Source organism: Drosophila hydei, unplaced genomic scaffold (assembly GCF_003285905.1).
Source record: "Drosophila hydei strain 15085-1641.00,03,60 unplaced genomic scaffold, DhydRS2 tig00008147-arrow-arrow-pilon, whole genome shotgun sequence".
In the NCBI taxonomy this organism is placed as follows: domain Eukaryota; kingdom Metazoa; phylum Arthropoda; class Insecta; order Diptera; family Drosophilidae; genus Drosophila; species Drosophila hydei.
The window spans coordinates 14384-31689 of record NW_022045851.1 but is presented as its reverse complement, the minus strand read 5'-3'; the positions used below and the strand labels follow the sequence as shown (position 1 = coordinate 31689).

Below are 17306 nucleotides of genomic sequence, written 5' to 3'. Positions count from 1 at the left end.
TAACAGCGGCGGCGGCGTGTGAATGCAAGGCGGATGAAATATTTTTAATTATAAACACGGTCACATATAAATAATTGAAAAAAAGAAAATGCATTTGTGCAAGCGAAAAGCAAAGCAAAAATATGGCCTGTAAATTATATCATAAATGTGAAAGTGTTCGCCAAGCGTTAAATCCAAAGGCAAAGTGAAAAAGGAGTGCGAGAGGAAGAAAAAATCAATTGAAAAAGAAAAATTGCATTTCGTTGTCCCAGCCCCCTATACGAAAAAAATTAAAATAAGTGTGTAGTTGTAACAGTGAAAATATATTAAGTTGTTGTACGTGTTTGTGTGCGGAGAGTCAGTGGGGTGCATGAGTTGAAAAAAGAAGAAGCAGCTGCTGCAGAAATAGCAAAAGGAGACAGCGACGAGCGGCCGAGTTGTAATAAAGCGTTGGAAAAATGAGTTCAAGTTGTGAAAGGTGTGTGCCGTTACATTTTACCAGCAAGCACTGGGAACAAAACTAACAACAGCAACAACAAAATGAAATGAATTGTTGAAATGTGTATACAAATAAATTAGCAACAACAACAACAGGGCGCTTTGTTAGATGTTTTGTTAAATAAGATGTCTTCTCTTCTGAGTGAGTGTGTGTTGAGAAGTGCGAAAAATAATACGCAATGCAACCCAATGGAGTGTAGAGCAACAGCCCCTCCCCTTTAAGGCGAGCCCAATGATGGCAACGACAGCCGCAGCCTGTCTATATGTGCGTGTGTCGTGTGTGTGTGTTGACTATGTGGACTGCATTGCCTCTGCTACTACCGTTCACCCTAAATCTTAACTATTTTCTCCTGCGCTTAATTAAATGCTAGTTCCTTCAAAATTTATGCATTTTGGCCTGCAAAATCGATTTTCTTGCAAGGCGCGGCAACAAGCGTCGTTTTTGTTTGGCACCCGCGGCCGTTCACAACATACATATATACCAGAGAAAAAGAGATAGGGAGAGTGAGAGCGCTTGCTCTATGTATATGTATTTAACGTGCGTGCATATGTGTGGGTAAGGACGGCACGGCGTTCTGAGCTGCAGCTTCAAATAAGGAAAAACCGGAAAATGTTTGACAAAATATATTTGTGTGCTTGTGTGTAGAAAGAAAAGCCCAAAACAAGACATTCATGGGGGAAACCAACAATGCAAACACACATATACATATATAACTCAGGGCGACGACTCACGCACAGGGCAATTCGGGTGGTACTTTTTTGTGGGTGGTATTTTATTTTTGGGCTTTTCTTTTCGGGCTTGTTCCTTTTTCGCAGCACATCTTTTGCGTGTTTGCATTAATGAATGAATGAATGAATGAAATTTGTCCGCGTGTGCCCAATACTTGATTTGTTGTTGTTGTTATAATGCGTCGTGTGCTGCATTCCAGAGATAGCTTTTATTTTAAAATAGCCGCACTTCGTGCATCTCTCGCTTTTTTAATATCTTTATTTATGTTTCGTTTTCTAACACTCGCACCCACTATCTTGCTCTCTTTGGCTTTCAGAATAGAATGGGTGGAAATAATCGAGCCGCGCACCAAGGAGCATATGTATGCCAATCTAACAACTGGCGAATGCGTTTGGGATCCACCCGAGGTAAGTGTAACTTACGATCTGTGTGCCAATAATTAAATTAATTATATTATATACACATAGTACACAGAGGCAGACACAGTACGCTTCATTAACAGTTTCACGCTAATTGCTAAATGTCGCGTGGGGGCTAATGAACTCATTTGTTTTTATCAGTTTTATATTATATACCCTTGTTGTGGGTGTTATATTTTCTCCCAAATTACACAAGGTAACCGCAGAATATCAACCACAATGAAGTACTTAAAAATAAATAAATACTTACAATCAAATTTTGTGTTTAAAGAGAACTTTATTTTTAAGATCACTTAATATATTTATTGCCAGTTCACAAATGATTTTCAGACATTTCATTAATATATTTAATTTCTTTTTTTGTTTCATACTAATTGAGACAAGGTTTTACAAAAAAAGGGCTCAACATTTGGAAAGGGCATTCAATCGTCGTTTTTTCACACAGTTACAGCTTTCTTGTTGGACTCTTGCTTAATTGACATGGGTCACTTGTTTTGCAAATTTTACAGCAAACTATACATACACATGCATACTATACATATGTATATGTTTATGGAAAATAATTTGACCCAGTTCGTCAATGGCGTAAACAATGTTAATTAATTGTATTTAAAAAAACACATTCTTTGCATAACATTTGCTCGATTGGCTTAGGGTATCAGCTAATGAAATCGTGTAAATGTAACTGGGCTAAAAGCTTAATCATTTTTACTTAAATAAATAATTGATTTTTAACGGATATGCCAACAATATATTAGAGCAGTCGTAGTTTAATTTATTTTTCTAAATAAAATATGAATTAGTTTGATTCATAAAAATTTCAGCATTCAATTCATATTTAATTAAAATTTACAAGTTTTATGACAAAAGATTAGAAAACATTATAAATGTCAATTTCGAATATCAATGCGTATGCCAACTAAAACACATGTGCTTACATTGTCTATGCACATAAATGCATGGATAATATCCTACTCGAATGCGTCTCCTTTGACAACTTTTGCTTTCTGAGCACACAAAACGTCATCATCAAAGGCTGCTGCGAACTGTTTGCACAGCTCTTTTAGACGCTTTGTCCATACTTGCCATTTCTCTCCTTCTTCTCTTTTTGTGCTTGGCTAATGCGACATTACCAAAAGGTGTCACAGGCTTATAACTTTAGACGTCTGGCCAAAAGGTGGAGCAAAGCTCTAAAGCAAACATATTTAACAGCATTTTTTGCATTCCATAAAGCAGTACTTACTAAAACAAGATATATTCATTTTGTTGAGTTTTGTGTAACAACAAAGTAAAATATATCTGAAGCATACAAGGAAATACATGTAGTCTTAATCGTTTATAATGTGAGCACGTCGAAAATGGCAAAAAAAAAAAATAGTATTGGTATATACAATAATAACAGGGTATTTTCTAGTCGGCACGGTCATTTAAAAACTGCCTTCTTAGTTTTCTATTGCCGGAAGTAGTGAAAATTGCATTGATTTTGTTGTTGGGCTCTGCAAATGTCCTCGACTGCGTCCTCGTTTAGCCTGTGTGCACTCAGAAGTATGGATGACTTTATGTGTGTGTGTGTGAGTGTGCTTGCTTGTTCTTGCTGAAAAGGTTTGCATGCACAGTGCAGTTGCTTTAGTATCCAATACATGCGGAGCACAGCGCTTGCCCCGCCTTTGGCTTCACTTGGGTGTTATTGTCCATTTCACGCTGAGATTTATTGCGACCCTTTTGGCAGGCAATGTACATGCATACATACATACATGCATACAAACACACATAAATACGCTTATATATAAGTATATGTGCGTTATCCAGTTGCATAGCAGTTAAAAAGCGAAGCCTTCTGAATGCACTCTCTCATGCATGGCATTGTGTGTGTGCGTGAGCTTGCCTTGTTTGTGCATGTGTGTGAGTGTTTGCTGAGTTGCCTTTCGGTTTTTGTCACTCTCGCTCTCTTTTGAGTCATCGCCCACACTTTACAGTACTTTTTTCATGTTTCGTCGTGTGACCGCGTGTGGCGCTACAGGAAGTGAGCGTAAGTTGAAATCTCATTTACGATAGGTCACAGTTTTTAATACACTGCCAATTCCGTTGAGTGAAAAATTCTTCAAAGTATTATTTTGTTTAGCCACGATAGTTAATGACAGTTGATAAAGCAGTCAGTACAAAAAGTTTATATTGATGCGTATTTTTTTTTTTTAATTTTTCTAATCTACCTATCGTAATACACACAAACTATATCTGAAAATGTGTATACTCTTACTGCACACTATTGCAGCATGGCATAGCCCTAACATATGCCCTAAATTCTGCTGCAACATCGCTGCTGGCGCCGACGCAGATGTCACTGCAGTTATTGTCGAGTTGCCATGAGGAAGTGAACGAAGAATCCTTTTAGCTGCGCAATATAATCTATTCATTTGATGCAGCATGCCGTGCACACGGACAGGGTGACCGGCACATGGCGTAACAAGAGAAACCAAAACTACACACACACACACATACACAAGTAGACTCACTCTCACCCTCAATCCAGTCTCTCTCTTTATCTCTTATGCGCCCACCCAGCTGCAAACGCGCTTAAAATTAGCAATTTTTTTTTGGCTTTGTTGTCGCTTTTAAAGTTTTTGCCTGTGGCAGCTTTTTGTTTAAAAGACGTAGTCGCTTCTTCTTCTTGCTGTTACCGCTGCTCTTTTTTTGGTGTCACCAGCGGCAACAGCAACAACTTTTGAAGACAAAGACAGCAACAATTGCTGCGTTCATTGTACGTGATTTGAAAATTATGCACAGCAAGTTGACTCCACTGTCTATGCTTTACCCTCTAAACAAAGCTAGAAATGGGGTATATTGCTAATAAAGTAGTTGTCGTTTACTATATGAAGAAATTCATGTGCACATCAGTTAAAGGGTATATCATGGCCATCACGCTTTCAGCTGCGCTTAAAGACTTTATTATAACTCTCTGGCATACTTCCCTCGGTGCTTCATTTTTTTCATACTTTTTGCTCATTTGCCTTTGTAAAACTTCCGGTTAGGAAAGAAGCACAGCAAAGTTGCCCACACGCTGCTCGTTTAGTGTTACAAAACGCCGCAAAAGAAGAAGAGGGAAGGAGGAAAGATTAGAGGGCAGCGGAGAGAAGCAGTCAGCTAAAATGTTTACGTGCGTCCGCCAAAGCGGACCAAAACTAAGCACATAAAGACTGCACTGTGTAGTTACCAACCACGCCTCTGTACCCACCCAAAATGGATGTCTTATGGTTTTTGGGGGCTGTGCTACGCAATCGTCAAAATATTTCAAATTTTCATTAAGCGTACATACATACATACTCATGTACATCGTTGGACTATCGCTGTGTTATCCCCTTTACCGTTTTTGGCGGTCGCGGCTTCCTGTCTTTATTTTTTGTATTTGCTTGCCAAGTGGGCTATAAGCCTGGCCAAGTTGCACGGCCTGCATAAATTTGTTTGAAAATTACAATGGCAATTAAATGCGCATAAATATCGCTAATGGATTTCGGTTATTAAAGGTAGTTATGCTGTCGCCTGCCTTACATCAGTTACAGGAAATATTAAGACTTGCTGATGGGGCTAACGATATGACCTATGAATAGATAATTTCATTGACATATAATGAAAAGTGTTTTTTATGTCCAAGTAATTCAATCATAAATATTGGGAATAATTTTGATGCATTTCTATTTAATAATGTATCTTGTAAATATGTTCCAATGTTACACTTACTAACTTTTTTGTTTGTCCATTGAGTCATTATAAAGTTTCCTCACATCAGAGAATTTATATTATTAAAAATAAAAAAATTTGTCATTCAAATTCGTTAAATATTTCCCAATTCCAATTTTATATCTAAAAGCTGACTCAATCGAATCGGTTTCATATGTGCAGAACTTGCGCCATCAATGAAACTATATACATTGTCAATGGGTTCTTAGGCAACTCCATTGATGCTTAAGTTCAATGGAATTTGGGGCTTAGAGGGTCAATGCTTTGATTTACTAGAAAGTGAAACGATTTGCTGGATTTTCTTAAGTCAAAAAACCATAATTGATAATCTCAAGCATATGTTTATTTCGTCAAAACACAAGCACTATAAAATAGAATCTATAATTAGAATAATTTTATATAAATATAGATAAATATGTTATATGTATTATGCTTATATATATATGTTTTTATTTCTCATTCAATGTATTTTTTATATATGAAAATTTATAGCAGCTGTGCACGCGCCATTAATCCAATTAATTATCAATCTACAGCAATTACAATTTTGTCGCTGCTTGGCCCAACCGAACTTTGATATGCTCTGTGTTGTTTAAGAAAATTTACTAATGTATTGAGCTATAGAAAATCTTTGACGAATTGTCATTATATAGCTAATACTATTTTGAGAGGAAATCTTTTGTAATTATATATATTTATATAAAAATAAAAAAAAAATATAATCAAATAAATAATATATCAAATTTTTATTATTTATATATCATATTTATTATTTCCACTGTTGACATATTTTGAATTTGCAAAAATTCTTGAAATATTTCATTTGCTTTACTTTTTGTTTTTGATTTATTTTTAGTTGAAGTTTTTGTCTGTATGTTTTCCTTCTTTCTCTATTTTTTGTTTGTAATATCAATGATGACCTAATTTACAAACAACTTTATGTTTGGGAACGAATTTTTTGTGTACGTTTCATTTATTTCGCTCGCTCCCTCGCGTGCCTCTGATTATTCACAGATGTGCTGCTCATGGGTCTTTGATGGAGCATTACTGACCTCGGCAATCGGCGCTGATAGGCCCCGTTCTATGCTGATTAGAAATTGGTTTCCCCCTGATTAAAAGCTTAATTGTTTTTCAATAAGCTTCAGCAGTGTAATGCGCGTTCTATAAGTAGCAAAATGTAATGAATTTATAATGAAAGGAAGGAATGCACATTCGAGGCAATTGGAGTAATGGAATTTCAGCAATTAAACTGATGCCCAAAATAGAACACGCTAAATTTGTCTGAGTTTGCTGAAGAGCTAATTCAACGAAACTCTAGCAGATAGGGGGCAATCAGAGTTGTATTATTTTTCATATAATATTTCTTTTTTATTATTATTTTACCTTAATCTATTATTAAAAACTTATAATTACAAATAATATTCACTTCAATCTGAGAATCTTTCAACTTTATTCAAGAATATCTTTTTAAAAACTCTCTGCTTGCTGATTTGATAAATGTTTCTCTATTTTTGCATTAATTTAAATATGTATTAAGAATCGTCAAAATATTTTGCTTTTCTTTAGCTTTGACTCATAGTTAAATGTTGTAGTCATATGACTAATAATTATAAATATTGTCAGTTTCTCATATGTTTGTGTGCATAAATATAATCCATGCATATTAATTTTGACAGATTTTTCTCAAATACATTTTCGCTAGTCTCTGGGCTCGATTTGCTCTAATTTCATTTTCTTAAATGGAGGCAGAAACACAAATTCCATCAATGAGATAAAGACGCAGACCTCATTGTTGTTGCTTTTTATTATTGCTACTGCTGCTGTTGTTGTTGTTTTCATTGTTGCTGTTGTATTTTCATAATTACAAAATATTCGGTATATCGCACAAGGCCGAAATGAGGACGTGTCGATGGCACAGACATCAGTCCATACTCTTATTGAATATACTCTACTCTGCTGGATGCTGGATGCTGAAGCTATGCTTATCACATTTGTTAATTAGTTAAGAAATAGTTGTAAACAATTAGATCATAAATTGTTTTAGTTGTGAATTACAGAACTTTGCCTGTCAATTAATCTAATTATTGATAAAATCATTCTAATATTTGATTTGATTTCATTTTGTTTTTGATTTTTGTATTTGATTAGAGTTTTCTAGCTGTAGGACTTGAGGTTAACATTATAATTAGGTCTTTTGCTATTTGAATTTAATATCAAGAGTATACAAATTTCGTTGCGGTGCAATCAAGTTTGTTAGATATGTGTGTTTTGTGCTGCCCCATGTGGCACGCGCTGTAGAGCTGGGAGGCGGGTTCAAAGTGGAAGGCCTCACAGTGAAACATATCCACTTATGCGCTGTCAGTCTATCCGACTGTCCGGCTCAACTCGCTGCATGGATGAATGACTGGCTGACTGACTGACTGACTGACAGTTGGAAACGCAACAATGCAAAAAGCGTAACGACGATGACGCTTCGCCCTGCTCAGCAGCCTTGTTGCAATCAGCGTGCCAACAAAAAATAAAAATTATGCAATGCGCTCGCAACGAATGGAAATGGAATTGAAAACCAGAAATGAAAAGCCAGCCAAGTTGAAAGCTTTTAATGTAAATGCGAAGCGCTTTGCTGCTGTTATCAGAGTGCAACAAAACAGCAAAAAATGTGGTAGATTAACAGAGAAGAAAACAACACGTGCCTGCGCCTGGGTCAGGGCCTGTCTCTTGGCCATCTCTCTGTCACACTCTCTGCCTGTCTCTCTTAAACATGTGGGTCCAGCTCTTGGGCGCTGCAGCTGCAGTTGCAGTTGCAAAGTTCAAGGTCAGCGCAGAAATATAACCCTCGACTAGACCAACAGACCAAACAGAGACAGGCCGATTATCAAAACAGAAAGAGATGGCTGCATTTATGTACGCGGCTGGGCTAAAAAGGAAACTTGAGTTTTTGTCAAGACCTAATGAAACGATTATAAAGCCAACGATAAAAACAACAACAAACAAAACAGTCCATTAGATGCAGCTGATTGGGTCGAAATTCGCTGATTAAGCCCAATGCAGTGAGAGAGCCCTTGAGTTAAAGGCGAAAAGAAGAGAGCCAAATAAGACAAGGCAGACTGTTGCAGTCGTGTAGGTCGTAACCGACTGATTATACACGTCCAATATATACAAATTGATGAGGGAGATATACTTTAAGGTCTTCTAGCTTCATTATCTGCACAATTTGCTAAATTAAATTTTAAGATTTTCAATTCAGCTGACTTCAGTGGCTGGTGGACAGAATGCGTATACCCATTTTCACACTTTGAGGCGGGTATCAAAACAGTTTTTGCACAGTATTTGCTAAGAAGTTGAGTGAGAAGAGCAAAGGCTGTGAGCAAGAGAAATGAGGATGAAGACACGTTTACGTCAATTTACTTGAAATATAATACTCAAATTCGCTTGATGTTTGTGTAAACGTGCACTAGAGAAATACTGGATGAAACGCGTTATCTGATTTATGGCGAAAAAGATATATGAGAGGCGGTCTTGTTTTTATTCTGTTTGTTAGCTCAAGGGAGCAATTATTAATATGTAAATACGTGTTTTTTTTTATGGCTTTCTACAGAATTATTCGGTTTTTTATAGTTAGGTGAAAAACATACTCAAAGTTATTTTCTCATGCAATCTATGGGTTAGGCTAAACGAATGTGAATGACATTTAATATGCGCTTAATCGACAATTTCAACACAACACCTCCCACACACACACACACTCATACACACATTGCTAATGCAGTTATGATATATGAGGTTAGCTCAGCTGATTCACTTGGATTTAAATCTCTCACTCATTCGGTCTACCTCTCTTTGTCTCTTTTGTACAGGATGTGCCAATTAAGCGAACCGACTCATCGCAATGGTGGGAATTATTTGATACGAATACGCAGCGCTTCTATTACTATAATGCCGCAACGCAGAAGACCGTGTGGCATCGGCCGAGCAAGTGTGACATCATACCGCTGGCCAAACTGCAGACCCTCAAACAGAACACCGATCCCAGTGAGCGACGAGAGCAAACAACGCCCCAGAAGCAGTCGCTGGCTAAGCAGCAACAGCAACAGCAGCAGCAGCAGCAGCAGCAGCCATCGCCCATGTCGGTCGCTAACAAGAAGGGGCGTGCCCAACGTGGCAACGGCACCATGGCCAGCTCCGAAGAGCAGCTGATCAATAACGAAATTATCTCTAGTCCAAGGGGCCGTCAAAGTTTTCGGTGAGCTTCAATTTGAAATTGTTTGCAGATTTATTTATTTACTTAATGTGCTGCGATTCGATTCTTCTTTCGCAGCGTCGGCACTGGTGACTCAACCCGTGCGATAGAGCTGCAGCAGCAACAGCAATCTCAGCAGCAACAACAGCTGGGTTACGGCTCCCGTCGCTCACAAGGTAATTGCTCGATCTTCTCTATTCACTGAATCATTTCAACTAAACTCTCGTTCTTTGACAGACTCTTGCAATCATTACAAAGAATCGGGCAAGTCAAGTGATTCGAGTTTGTCAAGCGCCCATGGCTATCGGCGCTTCAATGATGCTTCTAATGGTGCATCCGGGCCGAATGAGTCACTGCGTCTGGGCTCCTTGCAGAAGCATCAGCACGGGGGCAAAGATAATGGCGCGTAAGTACTCAAATCACATTGAAAGCGGTTACAGGCTTCAAGAGTACACAGGGCTACTATGAAATGGTTATTGATGTGTATTTAAGATGCTCCACTAGGCGTATGCGCAATATGTTTGCAATAATGCATAAATAACAGAACAGATCTTCGATTCCTGTCTATAAATTGGCTTTTTGCTATTTATGAAATGAATTCAATATTTTAAAAAAATTTGAATTTTTTATAATTATAAAAAACAAGAATCAAAGACTGTTCTGAGCTAGGATATTGTTTTATTATAGTTTATAGTACATTTATGTTTTTTTTTTATTATTATATTTTACTATGGTACATAAACATGCAATTGCCCTCTAACCCACACACCTGGCACCCACACACATATTTGCTTTACATTCCACACACATCTAATCTGAACATATTTCATAATATTGGCTTCTCTCGCTTTCTCTCTCTCTCTCTCTCTCTCTCTCTCTATCTGTCTATCGTTTTCATAGCTTTGAAATGTTGCAAGAAAGCGTCAGCTCACATAATTTACCGCATGGTTCGACAACGTCGTCCTCATCCTATGTTGGTGACAGCAACAAGTATTTCGATCATCAATTGCTACCCAGCCATATGCAGGGATATTGCTCCTCCAAGTCATCCGATATTGCCTCACCCACACATTCGATAAATACGCCGCAGGCGCAGAAGAAGAAAATTTCTCCAGATGCCGAGCGACAGTACAACTACGCACAACAACAACAACAACGTAACGCACAACGTGGCGGAGCAGTAGCTCCAGCTTCAGCTAAATCATTTGGATCAACTGTTGGCGGTAAATTCGTAAAAATTTGTTCCCACTTAGAAACTTTTAACTCCCTCAAATTTTTACTTCTAACAGATCGCGAGTACAAAGTCTCCTTGGCGCGTTCCGGCAGTTTTATGTCCTCCTCCATAAATCCTGCCGCTGCTGGGCATCACAGCAAATCGTATCGCAAGAGCAGTGCAGAAGCAAATGGCGGTGGTGGTGCCGTTAGTGTTGGTGGTGCTGTTTGTGGTGGCGCTGCCAGCGATGATTCCATGCATGAAAAGTACTTTAAGTCTGTGGAAAATACTCCACTGTCCCGGCGCAGACACACAACCAATGCTAGCAAGAGCCAAGGCCAAGGCCAAGGCACTACCGGCAGCGGCAGCAGCGGCCACAAGAAACACTCGAGCGACTCCAGTCCCCAGAGTCCGATCAGTCCGCAAACAAAGAGCTCTCGGCAAGCCAAGACAAGCGCCACAAATCCGCCGCCACAGCTGCAGCAGCCTAGTTCGGGGCTCGATCGTCTCAGCTTAGAGCGGATGTCGCTAGGTAAAACTGCGCCCATTTCACCAAGTGCTGGCTCCGATAACCTAGGCATGCTAACACACTCGTCCAGAGGCTCCAACGACTCAGCAGCCAGGCGTCAAAAATCCAACAGCTCCACAGCAAATCGTTCACAGTCATCGCATCATTATCCGGGTCAAAGTTCGTTGCGGCATAGCGCCAGCTCCAGCTTGGACAAACGTGGATATCATCCGCTACAGAACACATGTGAGAAGCGGGATTCACGGCGTGGCAAGACGCAGCATCATTTGCATGCGGACAGCAGCGATGTTGAGTATGACAATGGCAACATCTCGCCTCTATACAGCAACTGTGGGCAAGAGATGCCGCATCTCTTGCCACTCAAGCACTACATTATTGAACAAGCCAAACTTTATGGTCGATATGACTATGGCCGGGATGGCGATGGCATTGGTGATTCGGATTCGTATCACTCTGACAGTCAGTCGGAGCACTCGCTCTCTGGTCATGAGCCGGACAATGAAGACTCCGATGGCGGCTCAGATACACATGGGGGCTATTTGGAGCACAATTATGGCATGATTGATGATTATGCCAATATGGGCGACAGTGTCTCTTACTATGCCTATCAGTATCCGCCCTACGATCCAGCTGGCCGCGAGGATATGTAAGCTTTACCTCATTGAAAACTATTGTACAATCTATATTATTCTATATTTATCATATTGCCAGTTCCGACAACGTGGAGGCGGTGCTGGAGGGCATAGGCGGCAATCAGGAGCCCGTTATGGCTCCCAAGCCCAAGCCCCGCTATCAGATCTCATACTATGACACAGTTTCCCATTGCCCCTCGTCATCAGCGGGTCAGGGCCATCAGTACAACCAGCACAATAATCAGCAGCTGTACTCAAATACGCCCGCCTATCCGTTTACTAGTCAAGGCCACGGCCATGGTCACGGTCATGGATTGGGCCAGCCACCAGCGCCTCCACATCACCAGCAACAACAGCTGCATTTGGATCCCAGTGATGCGTCCAGCGCCAAGCAGAAGCAATCTCAAACATTGCCCTCTCCCAATCGTCAAATTTCCCGTCTAGTCGCCGGTCAGTTAACCAAAGATGAGGCCAATCTTGGCCAATCACAACAGCAACAGCCGCAGTCACAGCAATCGCAGCTCTTGGCCAGCAGCAGCAGTCTTAGCCGTGGCGGCAATCATAAGCTGGTCCCGCCGTCATTAAAGCCCACCATACAGCAGATATTTCCACCCAGCGAACGTGCGCCTGGCGTTCCAACGCTGGCGTGCATGAAGGAATGTGATATTGAGAAATTCGCAGCGGACAATTTGAATATGCACTCGAAGGGCATCTTCCGCAAGAAAGCATCGGTGCGGGATATGCTCAGCTGGACGGCGGAAGCCATAAGTCGACCGATGTTAGCATTGTCGCGGGATAAGGCGGACAAGAAGACGGCCATTGAGCTGTTCAAACTGGTGCAAATTTACATGGGCGATCGCAAGGCACGCACGGGCATGAACCTGAATTCGGTGGCTATAGATATTATTATCGCATCCCTACCGCAGCAGCAGTTAGTATACAAACTCAATCTTAATTTTGACGTATCGCTTATCTTGTATATTTCTTGTGCAGATTACGCGATGAGCTTTATGTGCAGCTTTGCCGCCAGACCACGGAGAATCCCAAACGCGAGTCACTAATACGCGGCTGGGAGCTAATGGCCATTTGTTTATCGTTTGTGCCACCTTCTCCCACGTTTCAGCCCACGCTGCTCAAGTAGGTGCCGCAAGCTGATGACCTACTCAAAGCAACTAATTTGGTTTCTTTGATTCTTTGCAGCTATGTAAATCGTCACCGTGATCCCTCGTTTGCTACTGGCTTTTTAGAGGTCTGTAAATGGCCCATACATGTGCAGATCTCGCATTATGCAACCGTTTGCTGCCGTCGCTTGGATCGCATTGGCAGCGGCGGTCGGCGTTTGGCCAAGAAACCCACCGTCGATGAGGTGGAACAGGCACGGGTTAGTCAACATTTGTTTTTTTTTATTTTATAAATTATATATATATAGAATAGAATAATTAGTGCCTATTTGTATTTTATATCCGTAAAAATGAAATTATCATTATATTCGTTATTAATTTCTTTAAATGTCAGCAACAAATCTTACGAAACAGCATGTTTGGCAACACGCTGTCCGAGGTGATGGATCTGCAAAAGGATAAGTTTCCAATGCGTAAACTACCCTGGATACAAACCACGCTGTCAGAGCATGTAAGTAATAGCCAAGTGCAAGGTAAGCTGCATCCTAATTTATATATTCTTATAGGTGCTCTTGTTAAATGGCAAACAAACTGAGGGCATTTTTCGTGTATCCGCCGATGTGGATGAGGTGAATTGCATGAAGAATCGCTTGGATCGGTGGGATGTTCCTGACTATAAGAACACTATGGGTCTGTTAAACTAAAATTCAAACGTCACTGCATTTATTTAATCATGTGTTTATTTCAACAGTTGATGCCCATGCGCCCGCTAGTTTACTTAAGTTATGGTATCGTGAGCTATACGATCCACTTATACCCGATGATTACTATGAGGATTGTGTGAATACTGAGGATCCCGATAAAGCCAAAGAAATAGTTAATAAGTTGCCACAAATTAATCAACTGGTTAGTTTATAACACTTAATTTTGAGTAAAATTTAAATTATATGTATTCTTTTTCTACAGGTCCTAACGTATTTAATACACTTTCTGCAACAATTCTCCAATCCGGAGGTGGTTACCTGCACCAAAATGGATTCTTCGAATCTGGCTATGGTATTTGCGCCAAATTGTTTGCGATGCACTTCAGATGATCCCAAGGTGATTTTGGAGAATGCGCGCAAGGAGATGTCCTTTATACACGTCTTAATACAGCACATGGATACAACGCATGTGACCAATCTGGTCTAGAGAGCTTTGATAGCTATTTAAAAAGAAAACGAACTATTCAAATACCAATGAGCATACCTATAAATATATATATATATATTTGGGTACATATATATATAAATATATATATATATATGTACACATATATATATGTTAAGCGTTATTAACCTATCCTAAACTTACTTAAATCTCCTATTTGTATTTATGCAAATTGAAAACGTAAAGAACTCCTAACAAACTCCTAACTTTAACTATACTAATAATTTTTTGGTACTCGAATTTTCTAAACTAATTCAATTAATTTTATTGTATGCTTAATTTTTAACAACAAATACTCCGAACTTTTGTCAGCATTGTAACGTGTAGTGCTTATTAAACCAAAAAGTTAAAATACAGATCTAATCCAATACAGAAGTTATAAAATATATATGAATTTCAAAACTTTAAACTTTAAACCGAAAGTACGTGTGAAATTTTAGAAAAATGTATTTATTTCGCGTCTTAATTTTACAAAAGGTCACACAAAACGCCAAGCAAAATACTCAAAAAAAGCAACTCTCAAAAGAAAAACTTGTGAAGCATATAAATATATAAATATTATAAATATAATTAAAAATGTACTGTAAACAAAAATGAAATGCAATAACTGATTTAATTCAATAAATAAAAATCTGCTTAAAATTCATATGCAGCAACATAGTGCTATATCTATATATATATATATATATATATATATATATATATGTATATATATATATAAATAAATATATTTATTCGTATGCATTATATAATAAATAAATGTTAAAAAAAGAGAATTCTGAAAATGCTGCGCAAACAATTTAATCAATTAGTTTACACGTGTAAAATATTTTACACAGATATATATATATATAAATATATTTGCATAAAACGCTGTAAGAACCAGACATCAATTGAACATATACACTTATATGTATGTATGAAAAACGCGAATGGTTGAAGCATGAGAATGAATAAAGTTATATAAATAAAGAGCCAACATATTTAAGTCTTAACAGGAATGATTGAACTTTGATGTATTGACGCCCCTGACGATCATTCAAAATGTAAAACATGCCAATTATTATAACATGTCTATCAATATCATATTTCTAAAGCTTTTTATCACATGGCCCACGGCGGTAATTTGAACAGACATCATAAATTTCGATGAGCTCTTCCCAAATTATTTTTGTTTCGTTTTCTTTATTATACTGGAAATTTATGCCCAATTTTGAAGTCGTTTCACACCGTTTGCCCACGATAATTGCTAATAATTTAGTGTCACTTGACGAAAGTTAAGCCCATCCAACGACATCCATTATCATTTATTTGCCAACTAGCACAGACAGCGATCAATTCTTTCGAATCGGGTGCATTTATATTTATCGCCAAGAGTCCGTTTGTTCGAATATTTTATCAAGGTTCTTATATTATTTGGTAATTTGTTTAAGTACAATTTGGGGGCTTGTTTATGCAGCAATCTCGAAGGCAGCGATTGTCATAGCATTCAATGCCCATAAGCACATTAAATACCAATTGTGATTCATGCCTTCTATAACTCAAAATGGCGTTAAAGGCCGTGCGCAAAGTCGAAATAGTTATGTTAATATATATTACAGTTATATTATTTGCCAGAGAGTGCATTGAAGTCAGAGTGAAATCAAGTTTTATGGGGAAAAATGTTTAGGTTAATTAATATTATGTGAATATGAGGTGTCAGAAAATAAAGATTTAGTTCAAGTTAAAGTAGTTGGGAACCTTAAAGGGTATATGTAAGCATTTAAAGCCAAATCAGCTGAGATGAATATTCAGAAATCAGATAATCAAGATAAAGATCAGATATAAGCAGCTGTCAAATTTTACAGGTAAATGTTAAAAAATCAATTTACGTTAATATTTTGCTCTCTCTCTAGCATAAAGCGCACAATTGCGAGAATCTAAACAATTCATTTTTCAAATTAGATAATGGCTAACTCTGGAATGGAACAGTCAATCTATCTAGCTTTCATTGATAAAAAAAAAGAAATGTAGACTACATAAGCTGCACACAATAAATGCCATTTCGGACTCGCTCAGGTGGATTTAAATGGGCTTTCGATAGCACATATTATAAAAATATCATTATCATGCTTGCTTTCATTCATAACATTTGGAATTTGGCAGTAAAATTAAAAAAATAAATAACAAAAATAGTTAGATGTTTACCAGTTGCTCGTGGGTTCCTTCTTCTTTGCTTTTATATCGCATATGAGCATGAGATTTCTTTTTGCCAACTGAACCAATTGAATCATCAATTTTGATTGCTTTACTACGAATTGTGGAGTCGTAAAAACTAACAAAAAACCCAATGGTACTCAGAATAGCTTATTAATTGATATTTACGGTGAAATTTTATGTTTTTTTATTATTTACCCGAAGTGAAGGCTTATCGGCATTGATTGAATATGTTAGAGTATAATTAGAAATTGAATGACTTTCGAATCGGCATATTATATGTGGGAATTACTGGGTGATATAATATGTAAGCATCTTCTAAATAATAACTTAAAAAATTGAACATTATTAGTTAGTAAATAACTAGGAGGATTATAGTTTCTTATCGAATAACATGCCTAAATATCATCAAAGTTTAGGGAAACAAATTGGAGCTATCACATAGGTAAGTGATATGATAATATTTTAAGAGCAAGTACAAATTGGAGTTTTCCAGTTATGCTCGAACAATCAATAGGAAATATATTCAAAATGTTTCTCATGTGCCAAGTCTCAAAGGTATAACATAAGGGCAAGTATAGAAGTTCTACTAAGTTATGATAATGAAATTGATTGTTAGCAGCACTCTTGGCTTTCCTCTTTTCATATTTGAAATAGTTAAACAAGCGCCCTCGAAACCACATATACGTACTTATATACTTGTATCTAAAAGATATAAACTGCGACCTGAAAACAATATCGCGCTCAGGTAGCAAGTAAATAACAATAACAACAATTAGGCGCATTTATTTTGTATATTTTATCA

At 38.0% G+C, this 17306-nt stretch overlaps 1 protein-coding gene across 1 annotated transcript; it reads left to right on the top strand.

Moving 5' to 3' along the window:
* The first annotated feature begins 34 nt into the window (after positions 1 to 34).
* Positions 35 to 14339, top strand: LOC111603441 (filaggrin-2). The gene is made up of 14 exons (XM_023321028.2): positions 35 to 457; positions 1524 to 1614; positions 9219 to 9604; positions 9680 to 9777; positions 9839 to 10007; positions 10502 to 10824; positions 10891 to 11989; positions 12055 to 12906; positions 12969 to 13112; positions 13176 to 13356; positions 13491 to 13607; positions 13663 to 13786; positions 13848 to 14002; positions 14063 to 14339. The coding sequence occupies exons 1-14, from the start codon at positions 438 to 440 to the stop codon at positions 14285 to 14287; spliced, it is 3984 nt and encodes a 1327-aa protein (XP_023176796.2). The 5' UTR covers positions 35 to 437; the 3' UTR covers positions 14288 to 14339.
* Positions 14340 to 17306: the final 2967 nt, after the last annotated feature.